This window comes from Lepisosteus oculatus, chromosome 17 (genome assembly GCF_040954835.1).
Source record: "Lepisosteus oculatus isolate fLepOcu1 chromosome 17, fLepOcu1.hap2, whole genome shotgun sequence".
In the NCBI taxonomy this organism is placed as follows: domain Eukaryota; kingdom Metazoa; phylum Chordata; class Actinopteri; order Semionotiformes; family Lepisosteidae; genus Lepisosteus; species Lepisosteus oculatus.
In genome coordinates, this window is record NC_090712.1 from 2,840,338 (window position 1) to 2,866,378 (window position 26,041).

General features: G+C 40.9%; 1 protein-coding gene across 2 annotated transcripts in view; it reads right to left on the bottom strand.

Moving 5' to 3' along the window:
- The window catches only part of acoxl (acyl-CoA oxidase-like), an 84,687-nt gene that overhangs the window by 35,533 nt on the left and 23,113 nt on the right, over window positions 1-26,041 (bottom strand). For both annotated transcript variants that reach the window (XM_015362471.2, XM_006638468.3), the window contains exons 11-15: window positions 22,848-22,964; window positions 16,726-16,879; window positions 13,961-14,050; window positions 7,674-7,783; window positions 1,756-1,867 (exon numbers count right to left, since the gene is read on the bottom strand). In XM_015362471.2, the coding sequence (XP_015217957.1) occupies window positions 1,756-1,867; window positions 7,674-7,783; window positions 13,961-14,050; window positions 16,726-16,879; window positions 22,848-22,964 (583 nt within the window). The remainder of the gene's footprint in view (window positions 1-1,755; window positions 1,868-7,673; window positions 7,784-13,960; window positions 14,051-16,725; window positions 16,880-22,847; window positions 22,965-26,041) is intronic.

The following is a 26,041-nucleotide window of genomic DNA, read 5'->3' on the forward strand; positions in this document are numbered from 1 at the left end:
ACTCCACTTCAAAGCTTGAGTGAATTTATCAAACAAACCTACTTTAAAGTTTACGCAAACTGTTGCAGGTTTAAAAGCAGACACAACAGAGGAAAAACCCTTAATTGTTAGATCAAAACCCCAACAATTACCATTCTGCTTTACTGGCATGGACAAAGAACAAAATTTGCTACAGTGTATGACTGTTATCATTTTTCCTGAATAGCTTCTACATTGTCATTAATTTTACCAGGTTATGAAAATAAATACAAAACAAACAAAACAAACCAAGAAGGTTTTTTGGCTCTGAGTTCAAGCGCAGAAAATGTCCCCTTCTCTAGCAAGATGAATACCCTTCAAGCCATTACTCACAAATCAGTGTTTCCTCAGTATGAAATATTTGCAATTAACCAGTTAATTAATGATTTGGCGTGGTCCATCTTTTCTCAAATAACTGTCTGTGCTGACAAGATTAACTTTCTGAAAGTGTTGTAGGAAATATCAACAGAATCACAGCTTCAGCTGCAAATCCATGTTAACAAGTGCACATAGTGAAATGTAATAAAAAACAGGAAAATTGCACTTGGCCTCCTTCAGAGACATGGCTTTTGTGGCTAAAGGAACTACTGTGCATCACCGTGGCTCAATGCCCAGTGTCCCTGATTTAGCTTGTGCTTTAAGCAGGCACCTCAGCACAGAGAAGATAACACACAGGCTTTCACTGCTGGAGAGAGACAGCCGGCTCCTCCACACAGCACTACTCTCCTGTCAGGCCGGGGAGCCTGTGGTGTGTCTGGTATTAGAGGGGCACGTCTGTGTGCCTCTTCCTCTCCTGAAGGGGTACAGTGCACCAGAGAGCCCAGCCTTAAATAAGTCTGTGTCCCACAGTGGGGTGAGCATGGTTGCCTATAGTAGGTTTAAAATCATTCAAATCATCTAATTTAAAAAGGAGGGAACAGGGACTCAAAAAAATAATGTACCTATTTTCTGGGGTATGTCCCCACTAGGAACACAGCCACTGTATTCTTCCATCAGCAGGAGGCAGGCCTGTTCCCTGTTACCAGTCACTCCAACTGGATGAGCCATTAGGTTCCAGTACAGACCTTTAGGTACTCCCCTGTTTTACCAGTACAATTCTGAGCTCTTTCTCATTCCATGTTCAAGTCGTCGGCTCTCAGTATATCTGTGACATGGCTGTCATGTGTCCCTTTAACCTTACTGTATAAGTTTTTAAAATAAAAAAAACAGCAGTTGCAGTTTTTTCCCTTTCCTTACGGATTGGTATTTGCTCCAACACCACTACGGGGCTATATTGTGCATGAAATGGTGTTGTCATTTTTTGTTCCCTGTTCTCCAACAAAGAATCACACCACAGGAGTTGTACAGAAAAAACAGTACAAGGTAAAGAAAACACTTTACAAACTGAAGGAGATACAGCTCTACTACTAACTGTAAAACAGCTTCCAGGTTATGTGCTGTGTAGCCCCATTGTGAAAAACTTGTCCTCAAAAGAGAGACTTTAAAGCCAGTCAAGTCATTGGAGATCAATGTCGAGGGGGAAATATAACAGCAGTTGCTACTTCGAATATTTTTTATCTGTTAAAAATCAAAGAGGAGTTTTCAGGTAACTTGATACTGTACATTTATTGCCTATTCAAAAAGCATTACAGCATTTACAGAGAGCTGAATACCTGTAATTCAAAAGGTTTTAAAATGAATTACTTATGGTCCCAAAGTATTAAGTTGGGGAGTGGCATTTCTCTGAGAAATATTTACCTTGGTGTAGAGTCTGGCAGCCAGGCTGCGCTGCAGAACACGTTCTCTGTAGTTCACAGCCTTCAGCAGAAAGGACAGATCCCCCACCTTATCTGTGCTGAAGCCCAGGAAACTGACAGGAGAAGACAAGTACACGTCAGATCGCCTGTCCACCTCGCAAGATGACCACAAAGAGCTCATATTAAGCATCTATTTGGCCAACAGCACACAGCTATGTAAGAACAACTTAAGATGAAACCTTCTCTTTAACCGATTTCAGAACCCTCAAAGTCTCTGACAAAGTCAACATAATGGGCTTCTCCAAAATCAACAGTGAAAGTCCACTTAAAAATATGAACCGGAGGCAGAACATTTCCCAAAGAGTGATGGGGGGTATGGGATATGGAACAAGCTATCCAACAACGTCATTGAAGCTGATACCCTGGTTTCTTCCAAGAAACTGAGTTGTGTGAAATACTGTAGTATGTGCAGAAATAATATGTTATTAATTTCTTCCAAGTTTCTGTGATGGAATTTTTATAAACATGTTTGGCATATCTGGAGAAAAAAAATAGAGCAGTGCACAGAAACACAGACGACAACAGCACAGGTATCTGAAATATACTTGAAGCCCTTTGCAAAAGAGACACAATTTGGAAACGTTTGAAATGGAGTATTTCTGTTACATGCAACACACTTTTTTATTGCGATCTGAACAAAAAAAATAGCAGAGTCAAAAGCAATGAACAAAAAAAAAAACCCACACTAAAATCACCCAAACACTTTGCATGACTTGCAAAATACTACAGTAAACCTATACAGTCACTGTGACTGAAATGTGAATAAATTGGCAAAAAGTTTCCTACTTGGCAAGACTTGCAAACGAATGATGATTACTGCACACCACACGACCTTACTTTGTGAGTACGGGACAACTGACTCTTCAGTTATTTTCAGAAGAGCCCATAAGCTAATTTTGATCCATGGTCCAGGAAGGAATTCTTTTTAATGTGCAGAAATGTCTGTGCCATTTTATTATTTTGGAGTGCACTGCACCACTGTACCAAAGTTGACCTTTCTTACAGTATATGGTATCAAAACACAAGAAATGGCAGCCACCTGTTGAAATGTTGATATGATCTGGCTTGGAAGAGTACAGATAGCTCCTGTCATGACATACCGGGACCACAAAACCACCAAAAAACACCTAATTTTGACCATGAGTGAGGCGTTCACGAAGCGTATGAAGGGATGTTAACTGAAAATGGTTATTTTGATTAATCTTTTAACTTATTTATTATAGGCTTTCGGCTCGGGCTTAATTCTTCCATGCCTTTAACCTAACTCTCCACGCTTGTCAAACAAAATCTGATTATGCCTCCTGTTTTTCACAGAGACTCCACAATCCTGGCTGCCAATGCACAAGGACCCTGTATTTAATGCAATCATGTGGTTTTGTCATTTCTGGTAAGATTTATGTTCAGACAGAAAATCTGTGTTTATTGCTATAATCAGGGATCCCTGACAGAATTGTTTATTTCTGAGTAAAATGCAATTATAAAAAGAGGTTTTTTTTAGCATTTACTGCATATATCTTGGAGAACAACCTAAATTATAAGATAAGAACAGCTAGTTTTGCATGCTTGCCAGGTACACTGAACATGAGCTTTTGCTTCTTTCTAAACAGAGTGAGAACATGCCATGTCTGTCAAAGATTCTTTCTCACCAGAAACAAATGGGAAATTATACCCTGGTATGCTTACAAAGCCACCCTCTTCATGCATTTTAAGACAGTTCCAAAACCTCTGGGAGATGGCCTGCATCTGCGCACTGAACCAAGCAAACAATCCAACAAGGCTGGTAAAATGCCACTAGCGGACTTGTGCAACACAGCAGCGACTGAATAAACCTAGGGTTTCACTACCTTTTGCCAGTGGGAAAAAACAATAAGGAATTTTAACTTGACGTTGTGTTTTCTTCTGTGCCATCCGCAGCTTCCAGTTGAGGTGCAATCACAAGTTGCTCCACATATGGAGGTATGAGTGTAAAACATCAAACTGAGAGCCCAGCAGTGACTCAATTCCTATTGGTCTGTAGGTACTAAAGTCTGTATGCGACTGCTTATTTATGAGGCAGGGCGAAAAGACAATGGAACCACTTCTGATTTCAACATCTGGCGCGGTTTCTCATCAGTTATTTATTTACTGTTTTTTGTTTTGTCTGTGGACACCTACAGTACATATATATAAGAGCTGTTCCAATTAACCGGTTAACCAAGGAATGACCAAAGAAATGCCTTCAGTTGTCACATCCCAGCATCCCGCATTAAGAACGAAGACAGTGTCTGTGGCTTTTGAAGAGAAATCTCAAATGTGGCTTGGGACAAAATAAATCACACTCAGGAGATGGATCTGGCCTATATTATAATGACCAGTTTTTGCTAAAAGTATGTAAACCTATTTTTACACAAATACATTTTTACACAAGTGCATACATATAATGGCTCAAGGTATGGGATATCCTTTATTTTGCGGTTTCCTTTATTTTTGTGAGGTAAAAATCCTTAAAATGGAAAAAAAAAACAGACACACCCACCTTATCACAAATTTCTATAGTACTACAGGTATACACAAACAGCTATAGTACTAAGAAACGATGATAATTGGGATTGTGGACACTGACTAAATGTGTGTATGAACCCTGTGGCTATGCCTTATAACTTGAATATGCTTAATGATCTATAGCCACATTATCAGTGAGTGAGTATTAAAGTTTAAAAATGCTTATTAAAATTTTAATTTAGTCCAAATCTTATACGAGGACCAAACCTTTTCTTGAGTGTGCTAATTTTGTTTTTAGATTCTACCAATGTATATTATATTTGAAAATATTACACTGCAGGGCACCCACATTGACGCCATTATTGTGTCCAGATAGTCCAGAAACAAATAAATAGTGTAACACCCCAAATGTATCAATAAAAAACTTTGATTTAGTGAGTTTACAAACTTTCTGAAAGGACACAATGAAAATGCCTGAATGCATTTAAGATGCCTATAACAATTCCATCACCTTTCACAGAAACATCAGAATCCACAGCCAAACATTTTATTATCAAACTGCTCTTTAAATGTTTTTCAGAAAGTGTTTACGTCTGTGATAGAGAGGTAAAGGTTTGCTGCTGTGAGAGAAAAACATTGCAAATTAGCCTGACATTTTTCTTGAGATGGAGACGTTATAACCAGATTTTCAATTAGAAACACTGGGCCTGTGGCAATTTAAAAAAAAACAAAACATGATTGTCTACTGCGACTTGAAATGTGACGCGAATAAATGAAACCTTTGAGAACAATTTAAGCATCTGCACTGTTTTCCAGCCTGTTAAAGCCTTTTTCCACATGTGTACTCGGTGACGTGTGTGGGCACGGGTTTCAGGCGATTAAGGCAAGTGTCTTAATCCATTTAAAGAGCCAATTAGAAAGTGTGTCGGCACAGATTTGTGGGAGCTGGATTCTCTTCTTGACTGGATTAATTCAGTTGATATCAGTAATGGAACAATTACAGGTTAATTCCACTCAGTAAGTAAAAGAAAGAAGAAAACCATTGTTTCGGCTCACACAAGCAGCTCCAGACTGTAATATCAGTAATGTGGTGCAGTGGCTCTGTGGCTGGAAGTTTGCCGGTTCGTATCCCACAGCCGGCAGAGGAATCCTACTCCGTTGGGCCCCTGAGCAAGGCCCTTAACCCCAGCTGCTCTAGGGCTGCTATATAAATGGCTGACCCTGCGCTCTGACCCCAAGCTTCTCTCCCTGTCTGTGTGTCTCATGCAGAGCAAGCTGGGGTATGTGAAAAGATGAATTCCTAATGCAAGAAATTGTATTTGGCCAATAAAGTGATCTTATCTTAATTAGTATACGTCTAATGGCAGTTCAGGTAGGTATGGTTGCTGCGTCAGCAGGCGTAGGCTGCAAAGGAAGAAGTCAAGGTTTATTCCCTGCTGAAAAGAGAAGAAAAGAAACACAACGTTTCGGCTGTGGAGCCACCTGAAGAAGGCTCCACAGTCATAATGTTCTGTTTCTTTTCTTCTCTTTTCAGCAGGGAATAAACCTTGACTTCTTCCTTTTACTTCTATTGGTTAACCTCAAGCACTCACACCCTGTCCAGACCCCAGGACACAGAGAAATGAGCACAGGCCTAAATGTTTTCTAAAACCTTTTCTGGTCCCTTTTACTATGTATTCGTAGAATACAAATCACTGCTTTCTCTCATGGTCCAGAAATGAGAAATGGCTTTAAGTCAATTTTATCAAGGGCTTTGATTCAATCCATTTTAAAACGGGATTGACGTATGTGAAACTAATGCCTTCATTAGACTAAATAAACACGTCACAAATAGGCCTTTAAATAGAATAACATATAGTTACAGTGCAATGAGTGAAGTCACATCTTTAATTAAATTGATCACATGATTCAAGTTTTGAGAGTGTATTGCAACTAAACAACCTTTAGCAGTTATAAATGGAAAGGTTAACATACTGTACTTAATTCATAAGATTTCTAGTGAAAGTCAGATACCAATGTCTTTACAGCTTAAACCACTTTTATTAGTAGATAAATAATGTCAGGGATCGGTTGACTAAGTAAATCTGCATCATATGACTAAGACATTATCATTCAATTAAGTATTTTGCAATCAAGCATGCATCTTTTAACCAGTTACATGAATCCTTTATACTGCAATCGAAAAACAGAAGTACAAAGGCATTACAGCAACCTATGCAGTTCCTCATTCCCTTCCTCAGCCTCTAATTTAAAAAAACAGTGCTTTAGTTTGCTGACTCTTTATATGGGACAGCTTTGGGTCTTTATTGAAAAAATGCTTGATAAATAAGCAAGTAAATAATAATAATAATAATTATTATTATTATTATTATTATTATTATTATTATTATTATTATTATTATTATTATATAGCGCTTTTCTGGACACTCCACTCAAAGCTCTTTACAGGTAATGGGGACTCCCCTCCACCACCACCAATGTGCAGCATCCACCTGGATGAGATGCTTCCCTAAATGCAGGATTCCTTGGGCTTATGATTTTGATTCTGACATATTTGTTCTTGCAAATATCCTGACTTTATAATGATATGCCTCTACTCCGTAGTACAGATTAAATCAGCTTAAAAAACTTTAAAAAGTACTTTTTAAAGCTGACCTGTGAAGTATGAGGGTTTTTATTCTGGGGAGAAGATCTCAAGAAATACTCTTTGATATTGAAACCGTCATAGTTACTATACTTCAGAGTCATCCAGCATAACTTCTTTGTTCTTCTAATATACAACACAAAAAAATATTAGATAACTGCCTCAGCATTATTCGCCCCAGCGAGATGCATAGTGGTGCATTGAAGAAATGATACAAAGACGGATAACTAACTATCATGTTACCATCAATGCCTACAGCACAGTAGGCATTATGAAAATATTCATGCTTTCTCAGAGTGATGATTATTCACAATAAGGGTCACAGCAGCCTGTGAGTCTGTACTGTTCTCACTGAGGACAGTGATGGAATAGACTATTGACAGGACCACCGGGTACACACACAAAGTCACCAGGGGGAAAATTTAGAGATGTTAGTTAACCTAAACATCATGTCGTTGGAAGGTGGGAGGAAAGTGAAGCAGCAGGAGAAAGCTCATGGACTTGAGAGAACATGCAAACTCCACACAGAAGGTACAACAGTTCAGAATCCAATGGGGGACACAAGAGCTGTTAAGCTACTGCTACAACAAAGTGCCACCCCTTCTTTTAAAATTTAGTATATTTTAATGTCTATGTGTCCACATACTGAGTTTCGTGAAGGTCGCTGGTGATCTAGGGAGCTGCTTCACGATGGATCTGCAATACCTCTGGTGAAGCAAAGTGACCTTCCTTACCTGGTTCTGAGGCTATCGGAGGCAGAACGTGTCCAGTTTTTCAGGTGACCCAACACAGCGCCGTCTTGTAACTGTTTCGTGTACTGAGTCAACAGCTCACGCACGACCACCTGAAATCAAGAAAGCGAGAAAGTTACTGGGTGATAGGCAGAACATCCCCCAGCTATTTTAAATAAGCAACGAGACATTTGCGATTAAGCTGGTTTTTAAACCACAGCACAGTACTTTCTGATGATCCTTTATTCACAAAAATATTGCCTTATAGAAAGCAAGAGTTCTTATTCCTCAGACATGGTTCTGAGTGGCTTAATGTGTAGTGGTGAGTTTGCAGCTTTGTGGGTAATATCCTGTCACAGTGACCTCCCACTCCTGGCTTGTGTATATTTCTTGAAATCATCAACAGACATGCTAAGACATAGGAAAAGATAAATGAGTCTAGTCTTTAACACGACTAACATAAGATAAACCCAGGAATCGCAAACACCTGTGAATATTATTACTGCTGTGTCTGGTGCATTGCTCACAAAACTACCTGCCAAATAATCTACTGGTGCACTCAGATCTTTCTTCAATTTTCTGCATTTTCTTCCCTACGCACATCTTCATAATGCAGGACAAAAACCATCCCCTCCTTCACAAGCACTGTAAAGGCACTGATAAGGAAGAACAACAATAGCTCCACCTTTTTGATTGGCAGATAAACCAGCTTGCGGGCCTTGCAAATTAAATAGTGCAGGCTAATTACTTTGCAGGGCTGTGCTATCTGTCTATTACGGATGTAGTTCAGATTCACCCCAGTTCACACTGCATTCTTTTCAGTTCTACAGAAGACCAATCTAAGGTAGGTTCCAGTAAATGCTGCTTTTTCTTTAAAACAGGTAGGGAGAGAACAAGCAGCTGCTACTTGAAAAATATTATGGGGGGGAGTAGTAGTGAAGGCCCATTTGGTTTGCAATGCAAGAAAAAAAACCTCAATGTTAAACCCATTTCAGTCACAAGCAGGAAAGTGAGCAGTGGGCCAGGAATACAGTACGTTGCGTAGTACGTTTTGCCAACATACACACAGACATATATAAAATTACTATGTCAGCTTGGTGGCTTGGCAGATTTTTTTTTGTTCCTTTTTATCAAAGGGAGTACTACTTTGACTGAACTCCTTCCCAGCTGAATCAGCAGAACACAACAAATCAGGCTCCATCCTACAAACGCTGTGCCGTTGTAGTTGTGTCCCTGCCAAAGAGTCATGCCTTTTTCATTTAGTGCTTGGTATTAATTTCATTCTCATGATAGGTGACAGATAATCCCAATGGCTAGAGACAGAAGCCATCCACACAGCTTTATTTCAGTGGAACCTAAGGCTGACTTGAATTCCCCTTACTCTTTCCCACCGAAGACTGACCTCTTGATCAGGCCAATTTGTGATGCATCTTTTTTTTTTTGCGAAGGAAGCTCAGCAGTGACGGCCAAGCTCATAACCACCTCCTTCGACTGGAGCCAGATTGCAATGCAGGCCAGCCAAGATGCGGTGTTGCAATACTGAGTCTCTAGGAGCTCATTGCAACATGCGGTGCGATTCAAAGAAATTATCATGCTCAAATAACACATTTACCACTACGGCAATAAATTGGTATTCATTGTTCAACAGCAACAGAAAAAGTTTCTATTTTTCCCCAACTTCTGTAGAATGAGGGACGGGATGGAAAAGAGATACAAGCAGTGCGTGGCACAGGATTTACGAGGGCACGCTCAAAAAAACGAAAAAGAAGGGACTCTTATACTCCTCTAGCCTATCCTGGCCCTGGACAAAAGCGGAGATCAAGCACATTCACAATCCCAGGGTGAGCGCTGTTTGTTCATTCTGCTGTAAACACAGCTGTCCTCCTGCGTCTTCTCAGGACACTTTACTCAGCGCGGCTATTTCTAAGGTAACCAAAGTCTTCACACGGAAAAGACTTTAACCTATCTACTTTATCTTTTTTTTAAACAAAGGTATTCTATTTCCACACCCAGTGTTTGCCAGACTGCATTAATACTCCTGACAAGATCATTTAATTTAAGAAGCCCCACTGGCTCTGTGTTTCATCATTTGAGTTCATGTGAATAGCAACCTTGTTTCACAGACGGCATCAGAAAACCAGACTGTTTTCCGAACAGGCACTGAGGATTTCATTCTTCACTCATGTGGTCTGTTGCTTCAGGCAAGAGAGGCTGTGGTGTACATGAATCCCGAAACGACTTGTTGTGACTGAGGTGGGCCAGAAGCACGGCTCATCCGAAGCTTGAAACGAGACTTTCCATTGGCCTCTTCAAAAGCCTACGCTTTTACCTGAAGAGGGCCTGACCTGGAAAAAACATTTGTTTCGCTACAACATAAGGAGTGGGGCTGCATTTTTTTTAAATTCAACCTTTATTTCAGTACAGCCTGAACTTCCTAAAGAAAAAAAAATGGATTTGAACCAGTCCAGCCAAAGAAGAGGATTGCTCACCTTGGATTGGACTTTGGAATTCTTTGCAGTCTACTTTCTTCCAGCTGAGAAAATTGACACCTTTTTTGAGTCGCTGCTCAATTATTAAGAAATAGGCACAAAAAAAAACAAGCAAGCATGACCAATATCAAGAGATTAACTGCAGCCGTTTAAAGAGGAAGTTGCAGGTTCTTGACAAATATAGTATTGTACAGTACATCCTCTGTATCTTGACCATTAGCGACTATTTCATTTCTCTTACAAGCCATACTGTTATTGTTCCATCTCTCACATCCTTAAATAGCTCTCTTTGTAACACTTAAACACATAAATAAAACTCTCATTTGTTCTTGCTTGCTTATTCTACATACAGGTTTACTTGTCAGTACACCTGTGAACGATGAAAAAACAAGCCCAGACAAGTTGCCACCACATAGAAAAATTCAAGTTGATTTTTTATTGAGCATGTTTGTCTTACACAGCTACAATCGTTGATTGTTTTTCCCTGATTCCATGTTGGTCCCAGGGAAGAAACTCACCCCCAGGTTCCAGCAGGAATAGCTGGAATATGGGGGCCTCCCCTTGTGCTAAGGGAACATGCCTAAGACCATGATTTTTACAGGATGTGGATGATAAGAAACACAAAGCATATCATACAAACTACACTCATAAAAGAAAGTTAACAACAATTGTTTGAAAAATATTGTTTTGCTGTCTATAAAAAGGTTCTTTCAAAGCCAGTGCTACAGGGCAAATGTACCATTGTAACAGATTTTAAAAAAAGTTATTATAGTTTGGTAATTGGAACAGATGGAAGAAATTTAACCAGTACTACACATGGGGTAAAAACACAGTTGTCACCAAAAGTTGTGGAAACAGTACACTCTAGAGTCAAAACACTGTACCAAACCTTAAGACCAACAGGCTTTTGTAAGAGCGCCCTTTATTTGTGCTTGTTGGTCTCAAAAAGTGATATTAAAAACAGAAGAGTGTCTCCTGATCCAAACAAAAATTCTAAATCCATGCAGGGTACATACGGGACTGGATACTGGTCCATCACAGGACACACACGTATGATCAATATGGGCAGCAAGTGGAGGAAACCAGATAACCAATAGAAAAACTACCCAGCCACAAGTGGAATGTCCAAGCTCCAAACAGAAGGCCAGAATTGAATGTAGCATACAAGAGCAGTGAGACAGCAGCTCCAATGCCAAGTGATTGAGTCACCTCTACTCAGTTCTGATGTGGAAAATATCAATTCCCATTCTAGCGCTGCTATAGGCAAGAAACATCCTCTAGATACAGTATCTGTATATTGCATAAAAAAACATTATTGCAGAGTCATGTTAAGTTTTTCTCTTTCCTCACAGTCAGCTTGCACAACAGAAAAGCCCATCTTTTAATTGAAATTCATGAACATTTTCTAAATGAATAACCCACTTTCACACTGCTCCAGATTTGTAATAGAGAAAATAGTTAGATGCGAGGGCTGAAATAGTTTAGTTTTAGATACAATATTGACAAAAGTCAGCCTACTACTGCGCGAGGTGAGCAATTTGTCACAGAAAACAGTGAAAACTGTGGTGTATAAATAACACTTGAGGAGTTATATTTATAACCTTTAACAGCTGATAAAACAAAATTAGCATTCATTTCTTGAAATATTCTGTGAGTTTAGAATCCTGCAGATTACTTCCCTCAAAAATTGAGGAATTCTCCATGGATGCTGGAGGATTCTTTTGTAGGGAAAGCAATTTATTGGAATACAAATGGCTGGAGGATGGAGGAAGGTAACCAACAAGTTAAGAACAAAACAGCAATAGAGCAAACAAGGAGAAACTGAATTTCGGTAGCACTTAATACAGGTGTTTATCAGAGATACTAATTGCTTGTAGTAGGACAGACTGGACAGGTATAGACACCCTGTGGAGGACTGGGTATTGTGATGTAAGGGCTTACAGCATGAGTCAGTGCCAACACAGTGCAAAACGACATTGTGTCCTTAAGAAGAAGTCATGCAGAAGGATTTTTTTTTCAAATTGCGCAAACAGGATGATTTTCAGAAATGGTTTGCAAAATGATTTTAAAGTCAGGTTTACACGATTAAATCACTTTACTTAGGTTTATAAAGGCAGAAAACAACTCAATTTAAAACAAATATCAAATATTTGGTAGCCCCAATTACAGTTTATAAATCACTTTGTAGCCTTGTTCCTTCCTGTATTTAGAAATGAGGACCTGAGTGTCCAAAGGGAAATTTTCTCAGATGTCTTGGTAGTTTAGAAACCCAACTTCTGCTAAGGGTCCCTGAGTTCAGATTTCAAAACACATTTCTGTTTACGTCAACACTGTAGCTAATATACAGTGGCAGACATACAGTACAGTACACACTGATACTCTGTATACTAAAACAGAACTATGCACTATTTAAATTGACTTTTGAAATAACATTTTCTAACAATAAACAATACTTTTCAAGATGAGTAAAACCTGTAGAGTTGTTGAGTAGGTGGGTCACTTTTACTGTAAATGATCAAGAGCATATTCTTACTTTGATGATCAGATAAAAGCTCATGGTAGAAGTGTCAGCAAGGGGACCCTCTTGCTTGTCTCTGCTTATTTCCACTGGGCTAAGGAAATAAGACCTGGCTGCTTCCTTAATGAGAATGCAGGTCCCTCTGCATTTCACGTTTCTCTAATGCTGTTAAATGGTCTCTAATGCTCAGAGGCAGATGCTGTGTTATCCTGCTCTGTGAGCACTACAGTAGGTGTGATCTCCAGCATAACCACACCTGTGATGAAGTACAGACAAACCAGCCCCTGCCTGGAAATTGATTTACATTTCAACTAAGTACAATGCAACATATTTGTCCACATTTATAGGGTAATGTATCTACGGTATGATTCTCACAAGTAAGAAAAAATTAAAAAATTCTACTTTTGTTTGCAGCACAACTGAAGTGATCTTAAAAGCTGTGCGACCATGTCAACAATATTCTGATATTCAACTCCGGTTCTTTGGCATATAGCTGTTTATACAAAGTCACATGTATCAGACAACACTGTGCTACATGTACAAATGTTATCCGTGTTTGCAATTCAGATACAGGAAGACTTTCAGAATGAGTAAACCATTGATTAGAAGATTCTTTCAAGTGAGAAAATTCATAGTTCTGCAAACCTATGGAGTATACTGTATCTTGCAATGTTTGTTTTCATACGAATTTCTTCAGAAGGTACAGCACATGGCGGTTTCAGTTTCAGAGCGGGAGAGTGTTGCAAAGAGAGTTTCGAATCTGAACTTTACCAGCACTGTTGCTGATAAGACAGCCTACTGTTGCCAGGGGTTAATTTACAAATTCTTCACACACTCAGTGGTGTCCTGGTTTGAACAACCTGGACTAGAAGCTACACAAGGCCAGGCAGTGTTTCACACTGGTTGAGGAGAATGATTCATTACCAAGAGGGTCAAACACTCCAAGAGACCTCTGCAGTTTTATTATTGTTAAATAAGTGTGTTTTTATTTAACAGCGTCTTGACGAAACAGCATGGAGATTAAAAAAGTAATAAAACTGCTTGATACTTAATAAGAAGCAGACCGCCAGGTTTTTATGCTGTGATCTGAAAGCAAAGAAGAACTGCCACATCCATCTTATTTGCAAACTAGTTAAAATTTCTTTAAACAGCAGGGCATTTAAAAAAGATTACAGAAATTATTTGATTGCATATGGTGGAAAACATTAAACAGGTTCACAGTGTGTAAATGGTGTAAGTAATATTCAGAATTTTAGACTACAGTACAAAACCAGTCATTTTACCTGCAGCATGACGACATTGTCGCCCTCAAACGTCACAAAAACATCGGAGTCACACTTCAAGGATGGTATGCGGTTTGCCATCATGAAGCCCTGAAGAAAGAGCAAAGCAAGTTGGTCAGTTCCCTCTGCTCGTTACTAACTTCCACAAGTTACTGAATGAAAAGTTTTCTCATGAATGACGCCTTTCAACTGGCTCTATCTGAATCAAGAATTCCTCCCTGCAGAGGTAACAGTAACGTGAGGTTTTCTGAGGCATCAACGCTATTGTTTTTTAAATACGAATGAGAATAAATTGCATTTCTAAAGTGCTTTTTGTCCCAAGTGAACCCAAAGAAATTGCTACACATGGGAAGGGATTCATTCTTTCATCAACACAGTGCAGAAACCACCTAGGTGACACACAGCTGCCCCACTATTCTGTAGATCGGGCGGAAAAGTGAAAAACTGCTCCACAAACTGTGTAAAGTAGGCCTGTTTGTACAGAAATCCTCCAATACAGCATTAAAAGCAACCAATCCACCAAGACTGCACTGCTCATATTCTTCCAGGACTCTGCAAGTGAGAACACTCAAGTAAAACCAAACCTTCCTTTCAGTTTGCTGTTTATTTAATCCATCATGAGAAGTCAGACTAGCTGTCTACTGGGCAATAGAACTGTTGGTAATGGCAGCAGGTGAAATACTTCAATACAGACCGCCCTGAAGCCTGCTCTTTCTGATAGGGCGCTTGGACACAGCACTGCCAGTCCCAAGCCCGAAACACTGACGACAGGCAGCTGTCGGCAAGATGCAACAGAAAGATACAGAGTGGTAAAGAAGAATTAAGCAAGGAGAACAAAGGATATTAAAGCCACACAAAACAAGCACAGGGTAGCAAGTCACTAGTGGTGAAAGTGAGTTGACGAAAGAGATGGAAAAAAAAACAGTGCAACTCTTTGAGGCAGGGCTTTGGGGGACTATAGAAACAAAACTATTAATAACTCCTGACAAACCCAGAGATGCTGTTACGCCTGGTCAGTTTGACATTTGTGTGGTTGAAACTAAATAGGCAAATGAAGTAGGTGATACGGAATGCAAAATATTTATAGGGTGCTTCTTGATTAACAGTGCATCCCATTCCTAAGCATTTTAAAAGCCAGATTGAAAAAAACAAATGTAAACACAGGTGTAAAGTATGTACTGTATAAGCCTTATGTCTTCCTTTTATGAAACAGAGCTCCTAATTGATCTCACACACTCTGAGAGTGAGAAACAGCGACTGAGCATCACTGCGCTGACATTCAGGGGAGGAGTGAGAGAGGGTTTGACATTAAACACTGGTGTTGCCGCCTGCACGCCCACCACCACTGGGTCCGTTAGTGGTTTCCTTTCTCCTACACTGCGCTGTTTCAGGAGAGATGACACTCGACTTCTCCTTGTTGAGGTAACATCTGTGGAGCTGACAGTTGAGGCTGAGTGTGTTCTCTTTGGGTGCCTTTGGGACAGGAGCACCACTGATTGAAAAGGAGCACCACAACAACAAACAAAAAAAAGCCACCCGCCCCAGTGACATAAAAATCCTTTAGGATCCCATCGTTGCAACGTGTGTGGGGCTGTATTTCAGTTTCTTACGCTGTGTGTGTCTGCAAGGGAAACGTTGAGCTGTCTCAATCAGAAGAAGCAGCTGGAAAGACCAGTGCAAAATTCACTCCACTTCTTTAATCTCAAACCAAACAAAAATGAAACATTTTTTTCTGTTCCCTTTGCCACAACTATGTTTTACCTCATCTTCCCTGTGGGCAAACTGCCCACATCATAGGAAAGAAATTTAGCTCATTTTGCCCACAGGAAAAGAATCAGACCTGTTGTATCGCATTAAATGTGCACTATTAAAATGTTATAATTAGCTTCAGAAACTCAGAAGTAAATTGTGCCTTAAAAACCATCTTGTTTTTTGTAATGCAAACAATACTCACATTCATTTTACATTACAAAAATTTCCATTAGCATAAGTAGTATATTTTTATTGTGATAATAATGGTCTATTCAATGCAGACGGTTTCAGGTCCGTGACACTTAAAAGCGTTTAATCAAACTGTAAAACACTGCAATCAGATGATTTCTATTTACTACTTGATGGAGAGACGGAGTTTTTCAAGTGAGACAAAATTGTTTTACATACTTGAACAGAAACATCTACTTGCAGTTTGTAATCTCTGTAGTGGTCTCTGTGCATTACATGCACATACAATATTTTAAGGCCAGAAGCGTTGTACTGTAGCTACTGTATAAGGAGATATAATTTAGTGTAAAACATTCTAGTATTCTGGGCTCTGGGTTTGATCCTAGTGCCTGTGCTGTCTGTGTGGAGTTTGCATGTTCTATTTGGTTTGTGTGTGTTCTCCAGGTGCTCTGGTTTTGCCTCACTTCCCAGAGATGTGCTTATTAGGTTGGACTGGCTGTTCTCCATGGTCCCCTGGGGTGTACCTCCAAGAGGAAAGCGATTGGGCTCCCCATCTCGTTACCTCACCAGGAGGGGAAGGGTCGAAGCACCCTATTCAAAGATGTGCCTACACAGAGATTCAGTGTACAGTAGCAAAGATGTAATTAGGTAAACTGAGCTTATTAGTCAGTTAATAAGTGAGATGTAATTAGCTACGTAATGAGCTTAGTTGTACATTTAATTTCCATTTAAGGGAAATTTTGTCTTCAAGTGTCCCAGTAAAACACGGAGCCACAGAGCCCTGCTGTGCTTGTGTGTGAGAACAGACAGTGGAGGAGGCTCACCATCCCGCCTGTGCACTCCCTGCAGTCCTGCAGGCAGGCCAGGTTCTCCCAGGTGCTGTAGGCCTTCAGCCCAGCCACCAGGGCCTGCAGAGCTCGGTTCTTCATCAGATCCCTGCCGCGACACAGCTCCCCGTCCATCACCTCCGCTGCAGACCTACAGCGGCACATTTGCTTAAGTCAACAGGCTTTAACGGGAAACGCTTAAGCCAACGCTTAAAGGTCAACTTGGCAATGGGAAAAAGAATAAGCTTAAATACCAAGATTTCCACCTCATTTTCCATGCATGGAGCTCCAGGTAGCCATTTTGAAGGATCCAAGTTAGTGATGTACAGTAATGCGTGACTTTGCTGATCCTGGCCAGGGACTGGAGGAGTGGCAGGAAATGTGCAGACTTGACAGTGTCTCAGCCCTGAGTCTGCAGGCAGCCCAGCTGTCCTCTTTCCACAAGGCAGAGTCAGAGGAGGTCAAACAAAAACGGTAAAGTGATGAAGAAACGTTTCGCCTATTGGAACCACAAGGGCCGGATTTTGGTGTTCGTAGGCCCGAGGCACTTTCACTCCGAAATGTGCAAAACGAGGGGCAAACGCCAGTTGAATGACGTCGATTGGCATGATGGACTTTAAACTATTCTAAAGCTGAACCACGTGATTGATGGAGAGAGTCGAGCGACCATCACTTTGATACTTCTAGTTTCTAGAACAGAAGCCCGATAGCGTATGATTATTGATTTGGAGCACCTAGAGTCGATCACAAGCGTGTTGCTTCAGCTCATTTTTCGTTAGTCACCAGTGTTTCCCTCCTCCTCCTCCTGAGCCTACAGTGCCTAATGGGAAATCCAGCACTGGCAACCATGAAAATGAAGGTCGAATTCTAGGTACATCTACTGTATAGACTGTACATCTCATAATAGAAATGGTAATGGAAGAGAAGGGGTTATAGTATATAATGCAAAGTACATATTAGAAATGCACATTTTGCTCACTGCACATCAACCACCAATTAATGCCACCCCACCTGAAGGTCTATATAAACATGAGCAATGATGCCATTACAGAGTTTTAAATTCGTAGTGAACACTAAATTAGCAGGGAAGGAAATAGTACATGACAAGAGCCAAAAATCAAAGTTTTAGCTGAGAAATACAACTCATATTAACTGACTACAACCCAGCTTCACGTTTCACCAATTGCTCGAAGACTCTGAGGGGGGTGAGGAAAATCAGTACTGTTGATAACAGCACTGGTTCTAGGAAGAAAATCCCAAATCTCCAGAAAGTGATGTTATATTCCTCAGAGGAAATCTTCTGCGACGGGGGGCGACAATCCAGGTGAGATCTTTAGACTGGCCCTGGTGCACATACAATTGTACAAGACACACGTCAGCACAACAAGGTCTCAACGGCTGAAGAGCTGCGTCGAAACCTTTGCTTCGTTCCTTCTGTTTAGTTTCCTCTCCTCCACAAACCACCAAGACCAGCTTGAGATTCTGTGTTTGACAGGAAATTGTACAACACCTCCAATTATATCAGCAATAGGAAACAAAACAGAACGTTAGAAGGAGACAAATAGAATGTAGTTGAGCTACATCAGTAATGGAAACATATTTATCCTCCAGCTGAAGCTCTCGATGCACAGACTAATTAAACACTTCTCTGTTGGTCAAGGGGTCTCAGGACAGAGGACCGACAGTAGATCAGAGGAGGAAGGGAGGGTTTACAGTGGAGAAATAAACTGACAAAACGAACATTTGGCTCCTTGAAGGAAGAGAGACTCTTTACTGGGCCACAGGCTGGGAGCTGTAAAAAGTTTAAACCATAAAGGTATAGTGGTTACAACCTACAGACCAGGTTCAGTTCCTTTCTTTACTGCTGATCACTGACTCATCAATGGCATTTCTGTTCTCTGTGAATATTTGCTGAATTATGTCAAAAATATAAAAGCGCTGGTGCCTGCAGTTTACTTTTATGTAACCTGATCTATTCTATAATGTATTAATTGAACTTCATAAGGAACTGAAGGGATGTTCAGCACTTTCCACTTTGCATTGAGGTGTCTGTGTGCCTTTTAAAATAAAAAAAAGCTTTAGCCCACACCATAAGACACACACAGAGAAGGCAGAAATTACAGAGATATTAAAATATTCCAGAAAGGTGCTTCAAGATTTTTTTATCTTTTCTTAAATATAAGAGTGGACGTTATTGTTTTCCCTTCTCTGTAAACAGAGGTATTTAAAAAGTGGCAAATGGGGGGGTTGTATAATAAATACAGGATCATTTGATGATTTCTCAAAATTACATGACCTGGGAGCTATCACGATTTTATAATCTCGTATGATAAAAGGTTATGGACATAAAGATCTGGTAAAACTGCAAAGTGTAGACAATAGTCTGCAATCCCTTGGCAATGCCCAGTCCACCACTCAGGAAAGAAAGGAAAACTAATATATGGAAACCCATATACAGTATATGAGGGCAGAAACGGAAATGTACCACATTCAATTAATGTTCAGAACGATGCTGCCCCTGAAGAGGGCCAGAGGTCATATATGACGCACTTACTGTGTATTTTCTTTTTTTGTTTGTTTTCCCTATAGTAAGAACACAATCCAATTCCAAACAAATGACAAAACACAAAAAAACAACATGCAAAAGCTGAAGAAGCCAAAAGCTGCAACTTGCCGCAGTGAAACCAAGAGTGAAACTAAATGACACTGTAGGTCTTTGCTGATGACGACAGGCTCTAATGGATTTGGGCAGTGATTTCAACAGATGTAGCACTGCGCAGGAGAAGGCAACAGATGTTATATTAAAACTGCACCCTGCCTTGCTAAGACCTCATTTAGAATATTGTGTCTAAACAAAAGTGACCAAAAACACTTTTAGTCAAGATGTTACAAACAGCTTTTTTTTTTTGTTTGTTTCGGAATTAGTTCAGGGAAGAGCAATAAGATACATTCCCGACTGAATTGAGGGGAGCCGATTCAATCATTCTAAATCCCCAAACACACTATCAAAACTGTTACAAACCAGAGGAGACACGCGGAATTGCAATTAAAAAGGAGGACTGGAGGTATTTCTTCACAGAAATGTCTTTACAGGGCTGTGGGGGTTTGGAGCCTGGCTTCTTTCAAGAAACAGATCGATGAGATTCTTACATCAATTAACTACTAACAATCAAGTGGGCTAGAGGAGAAAATGTGTCCTATGCTCTTTTTTATGTTAACTCAGTGTCATGAATCAGATAAGGTAAAGAGAAGATAAGATCACTTTACTGGCTAATTTCTTGCATTAGGAATTTGTCTTTTCACATACCCCAGCTTGGTCTCCATGAGACACACAGACAGGGAGAGAAGCTGGGGGTCAGAGTGCAGGGTCAGCCATTTATACAGCATCCCTGGAGCAGCTGGGGTTAAGGGCCTCGCTCAGGGGCCCAACGGAGTAGGATTCCTCTGCTGGCCGCGGGATACAAATCGACAACCTTCTAGCCACAGGCCCCCCAGTATGTGAACAACTCGTGTTCATTGCCATTAACCAGTGAAACTATGCTTCCCATTTTGAAATACAGATAAAATCCATTCAGTTCAACTCACATTCATGTACCAAATGCCGGTTAATGAGGACTGTACTTACAAACACCCTTAAACTTTTGCCCTGCACATGGCTGTCGGATATAATGACGTGTTTATTGTAAACACACAACAAAAAAACTCAAAATGCACAGCAGCTGCTAGGAAGTTGAAAGACCAAAATGCATTCATTTCCAGGAAAGAAGTCAAACCTGCTTCTGTTTTCTCCTTCATCAGTATTTTGAAATGAAAAATAACATGATCATCATGGTCGACTGGGTGAAATTAAAGACGGTGACACTCAATCTGAAAGCAGAAGTGGTGTGAAATAACACTCTATTTTTAACTTTTTTTTATTCTTAATTTCACCTAATGTCTGAGTAAATATTTATTTTGAAATTGGCTTATACAACATAAAATACAGCCTAGGTTTTTGACTTCATAACCAGCAGAGACACATCTACAAAAACACTACTCTCTCCCCACCCTCAACCCAGAGGTGGGACAAATGAGACATTCAGACTCAAGGTCTATATTAGAATGGTAGATAGACGGATCTCCAAAGGATTCTTTCAAAACTAGGCTTTAAAAGAGCTAATATTGTTAGAAACAGTGCTCCCCTCTCAAGAGCGAGCACTGCCATCTAGTGGTAAAAACAAGTAATTGAAAGTGCATTCTTCAATGTGCTTTTTCTCTGCTTGGTAATTTCTGCACTCTGGAGGCTCCAAATAGGACTAAACAATAAAGACACTCACTCTGTGCACAAGGCGATACCTACAGTTCAGAAAGCACTGGCTTGAACCCAGGCTTTGCCAAAGTGTTTTAAAGGCAACGGGCACTCTTCTCCACCACCACCAGTGTGTAGTCCCCACCTGGATGATGCGACGGCAGCTACAGTGCGCCAGTACACTCCCCACACACCAGCTGGGGAGGAGAACAGAGTGATGAAGCCAACTGATGGATTGGAATTATTAGAAAGCAATGATCGGCAAAGGCCAGGGGGAAATTTGGTCAGGACACCAGGTTAACGCCCCTACTCTCTTCTATAAACACCCTGGGATTTTGAATGACCACGGAGAGTCAGAACCTTGGTTTTACGTCTCATCCGAAGGACGGAGCCATTTTTACAATATAGCGTCCCCGTCACCATACTGTACATTAGGACCCACACAGACCGCAGCGTGAGCACCCCCTACTGGCCCCACTAACGCCTTTTCCACCAGCAACCTGAGCTTTCCCAGGAGGTCTCCCATCAGGGTACTGGCCAAGCTCACATGCTGGCTCTCTCTGGTTTGCTAGAAAGCAGTGCCAGCCGGGCCGTGCCATCAGAAAACGATGAGCCGCCCCTGCAGTCAGTGTTGTTGCTCCAGCAGCTTTGGAACCTGAAGCATGTCAGTGGGTCAATTCAGACATGTGCATGTTGCATGTGGTGGGTTTGATATGGTCCAAGATTCCAACCTCTGTGATCTATGGGGAAGCCTGGAAACCTTCAGTGTTACTCCATGTGAGAGCTGTGGCACTCATCACTTCTCCCCTGCAGCTCTGCTGCTTGCAGGGGTAAAAGAATCAGGTGGCTTAACATCATACAGTGTCTGCATGTCTTTCCTTGCCGTCTTCTTTCACGGCGTCATCGAACCGAGGTGCTTAACAACAGGCAATCTCAGAAATTTCAACCAAAAAATAAAATGTTACAATCAACAAAGCCAAACCATTCTGCTTAAACTGGAAATTGGTGGAAATTGTCTATTGTTGATCAGGAAGTTCTGAGGAATTAAACAGCAATCTCCAGAAAACTGAAAACAGGTAAGCTTATCTCTGAGGAAATAAACAAAGGGGTTATGTGGCTGATTTTGTGCATTGTATTACTGTAACTTAGGCTGTGAAAAAGCCACAAAGCATGCTGTTCAAGTTTCAGCTCCGTACATGACTCTAACCACTGCTAGGAATCCTCCACTCAATCACCTTTCAATCATTCCTGTAAGTCACAAGTCAGGTATTCGAGAAGGCTGAATGCACAATAACAATTTCCTGTAATTATCTATATGGACTACTGGATATCTGCAGTGCTGCTTACCCACTTACAGTAAACAAGTTCTACACATGCCCTGTTTTCTGCTGGAATTTTAATCAATTCTAAGGCTGTATCACAATTCTTTAAACAAACCTCATGACTCAGGTATGATTTTGCAGTTTTACACAAATAACTGGCTTTCACATCTCATGATACAACTCAGCAGGCCCCACTCTCCCAACATCCAAAATGGAGTGTGTCTCCAACAAAACAACATTAAAACAAATGATTTGTTTTCTGTCCGCCACAGGACCATACTGGGAAAGACTGACAGGTTTGAGGCAAAGATGAGGGGGACTGTGAGCAAGAAGAGCCTTACATATCAGAACTGCATGAACATGACTTTGCCCACGTGATACACAGGACTACAACACACATCAACAACGGCAGCTGCCCGACAGCAGACAGCGTTGGTCTTATTGCCATGGTAACCATGGTGGTACAAGAGGTGAGCAGCAGGTTGTTTCACACAGACTGTGGACATTACCTGGTGGTGAACGTTAACGCTAAAGCACAGGCCAGGTGAGGCATCAGCCGAAGATACTGTGTCTGGTGTTCGATTATCTTCACTTCTTCTTGGTCCTTCGGTCCAAACTGCCTGCGACTGGAGAAACAAAAAACAACATGCAGTTCTTAACAGCCTGTTGTGCAAGAAAATGTGGCTCCAGGTACAGTACGCTGAAAAGCAGGTACAGGGAAAACGATAGCAGTAAATCAATTTCCATTTGTCTAACTGGGCTTTTATGCTCGAAAATGTTTCTCCAAACATTTACAGAGTAACAATGTGTGCTACAATCATGTATCTGTTACTTTGCCTCTCTAAAACAGCTTGTTTGGGAAAGCAGGTCAGAAATAGAGTAGATTTATCTGCATCTAATTCTCAAAGAGGCCCATTGCACATGCGGATGCTATGCATGCAACAATGCCACTATTATCTCAAATGAAAAGAATGCAAAAAGGGCCATCAAGGAAATGGGCCAAAATGTGTGTGGTTTTTTTTTGCTTGGAGTCCACAAAACACACAGTAAGAAAAGGCAATATGAGACTGACATGATTTTAACCAGCTCAATCATTGCTCCATCAACAGCCTGGTGTGAAAGAGGATGAGAAGAGAAAACCAAATACACTTTATTTTAAAAATGTGACTTTTTTACTTATCTTTTTTTACTTATTTGCTTTACTTTTGGCAACAACCTTCCCACATAAAGCCATGTCAGTGCAGACATGTGGTGCAGCTGAACCTGAAAACGTCTGCAGTACAGGATGTTAATTGTTCCTGCTCCATGTCTTATATTTCAAACTCATGAAAGCTGCCAGACTCTGGGGCCGATTTAAACCTGCCAAATGTCTTCACGGACGTGATGACAGAAATAATAGAAATGACAGAGAAACTTTTAAACCCTTATAAACCTGGCAAAATAGGCAGAAAGACAAGCTCTTTAAATGAATTCAAATTGTATAATGGAACAAGTAAGGCCAGTTTTTTTCGCCACCACACAAGAAAAGATACAGCTGTTGCTCTGGAATTAGTCCAGGGATGAGCAACCAGATTTATTCCTGATCTTAAAAGGAAAGCCCTACAAGAACTGGACCCTTCCTGTCTTGAACAGCGAAGACTACAGGGGAACCTGATCCGAAAACGTCCCAGGCCCTGATGAAGTCAATAGCCAGGATTCCTTCAATGACACTGAATCAACGCTGTAGCACAAAGCAGGGGACACGGGTGCAGTGGAAACCCCAGCACAGTGCTTTTAGAGCCGAGACAGGGGAGGAACTTCTGCTCACAAAGGATTCGGGGTTCCCGGAACAAGCTGCCCACCCACGTTGTCGAACCCGAGACCATAGCATTGGAACAAAAGGCTGGATTAGGTTGTTGGACCAATTAGCTACTGCAATTCACAGTTAAAAAGCTCCATGTTAAAGTGAAAGTTAAAGAGCTCCATGTGGGTTTCCTCTTTTTTGCCAACTTTATTTGGTTCTAACGTACTTAGTATGCCTCAGCTTCAGTACTTGCAAGACACGGAGCATAGATGTCTTGTATAGAGACATATATTTTATTATATCCCAGCTCTTTGTTGAGGAACTAAACTCATTCTCATGACAAATTCAGGCAGCTAATTGACAAAATCCCATGATGCCTGGCGGACTGAGGAGCCGAGCTCACTACTAATACATGATGCGTGACCCCAGGATCAGAATCTCATTGAACAACTCCATCCCCTACGGCTCAGGGATCAGAGATCAGTTTCAGCCAGTGAGTTTGTCAAGTCGTAGAGTACTCTATCAAACGCACTGTGAGTCAAGTAGAATATATTTATTTCCTTTGAGACATATCATAGGTGCCTGAATGACTTTCACTACTTTTTGGGTTTTCACTTGGATCCACACTAACCACTAGGGTTGATATTATTCATATTCTCAATTATCGTATGACGCTACCGCTCGACTTTTTCAGTGTCATGTCAACTGGGTGCTCCTACAGAAACCCAAAGGGGATTGTGGTGCCACTTCCTCCTCATACAGCAGCTTCATCATTTAGAAAACTAAAAATAAAATATCGCTGCAGATGCTCAGAGCTTAACGTTGCCCTGTTCCCCAGACACAGTCCCTTTGAAGCGACCTTATCTTTTCACTTGAACTATATCTTCCATTAATTAAATAACATTCTGAAGATTTGGAGTTTTCTCTACTGCTCCTGGATAGATTCATTAATCCTTCTGCCTTTACGGAGGATGGTGCTTACCTTTCAAGCCAATACATTAGACGTCAAGGGAGTCACAAGACTTTTTTTTCTCAACCTCTCTAACGTTTCTGGGAGGAAGTCTGCAAGTTTATACCCTTCGCGCTTTTATATGTCAAGAGTCTATAAATAGCTCCCACAGGGGGTTAGGCTGAGGAAACACAGTGGCATTCGCCTCTTGTGTTGCCATTGTTGGGTTTTTTTTGGTCTACGCAGCTCAGGGGAAACATTTCCCAAGAACCTTTGCTTCCGCTCCTGCTCCAGAGAGCCAGCTGTGTCTGCGGTGCCTCGTGGCCTCACCAGCTTCCACTGCTCCGCTGCCAGGACTCGGCTACACTGATTAGCATAAGAAAGGTTACAAAGGAAAGGAGGCCCTTCAGCTAGTCCGTTTCATAGACAGATCCAGACAGTTCTTGGGAAAAAAAAAAAACAGTTCTGAAGTTCTGAGAACATGGCTGGCGCAGCCTGGACCACACTCACGCCTGCGTGAAGAAATGTCTCCTGCTCCCAATTTTTCACTGCACCTCTGCACCATTTCCCCATGGTCTCAGGTTTGTGTTTGGCTGCTGATTCCAGGGGGCTGACTTCTGTCAGTGTTTGAGGAGTGGAAATATTTGAATCCAGCCTGCCCCTCTATCTTGTGGTCTTCACTGTTCGAAAGTGCTGGGAATAACTGTGAAGTGATCAGGATTTTGTGCAAAGTGAGTTTTCGAGAAGTTGGGTGCTTATTGCTTCCCTTTTAGCAAATTAGAGTAAGCAATAATATTTCCCCTTTTGTGTATCAGATCAGTATAGAACATTATTTCACCTGACTTGCGTGCAACACAGACAATGGCCACAACTATTCTGGATAAATGAAAATGACGCACATAAGCCCTCAGAGTACAAACAAACCACTTGCAAATGTTTTCTACCCATGTCCTAGATAATGCTAAATAAAA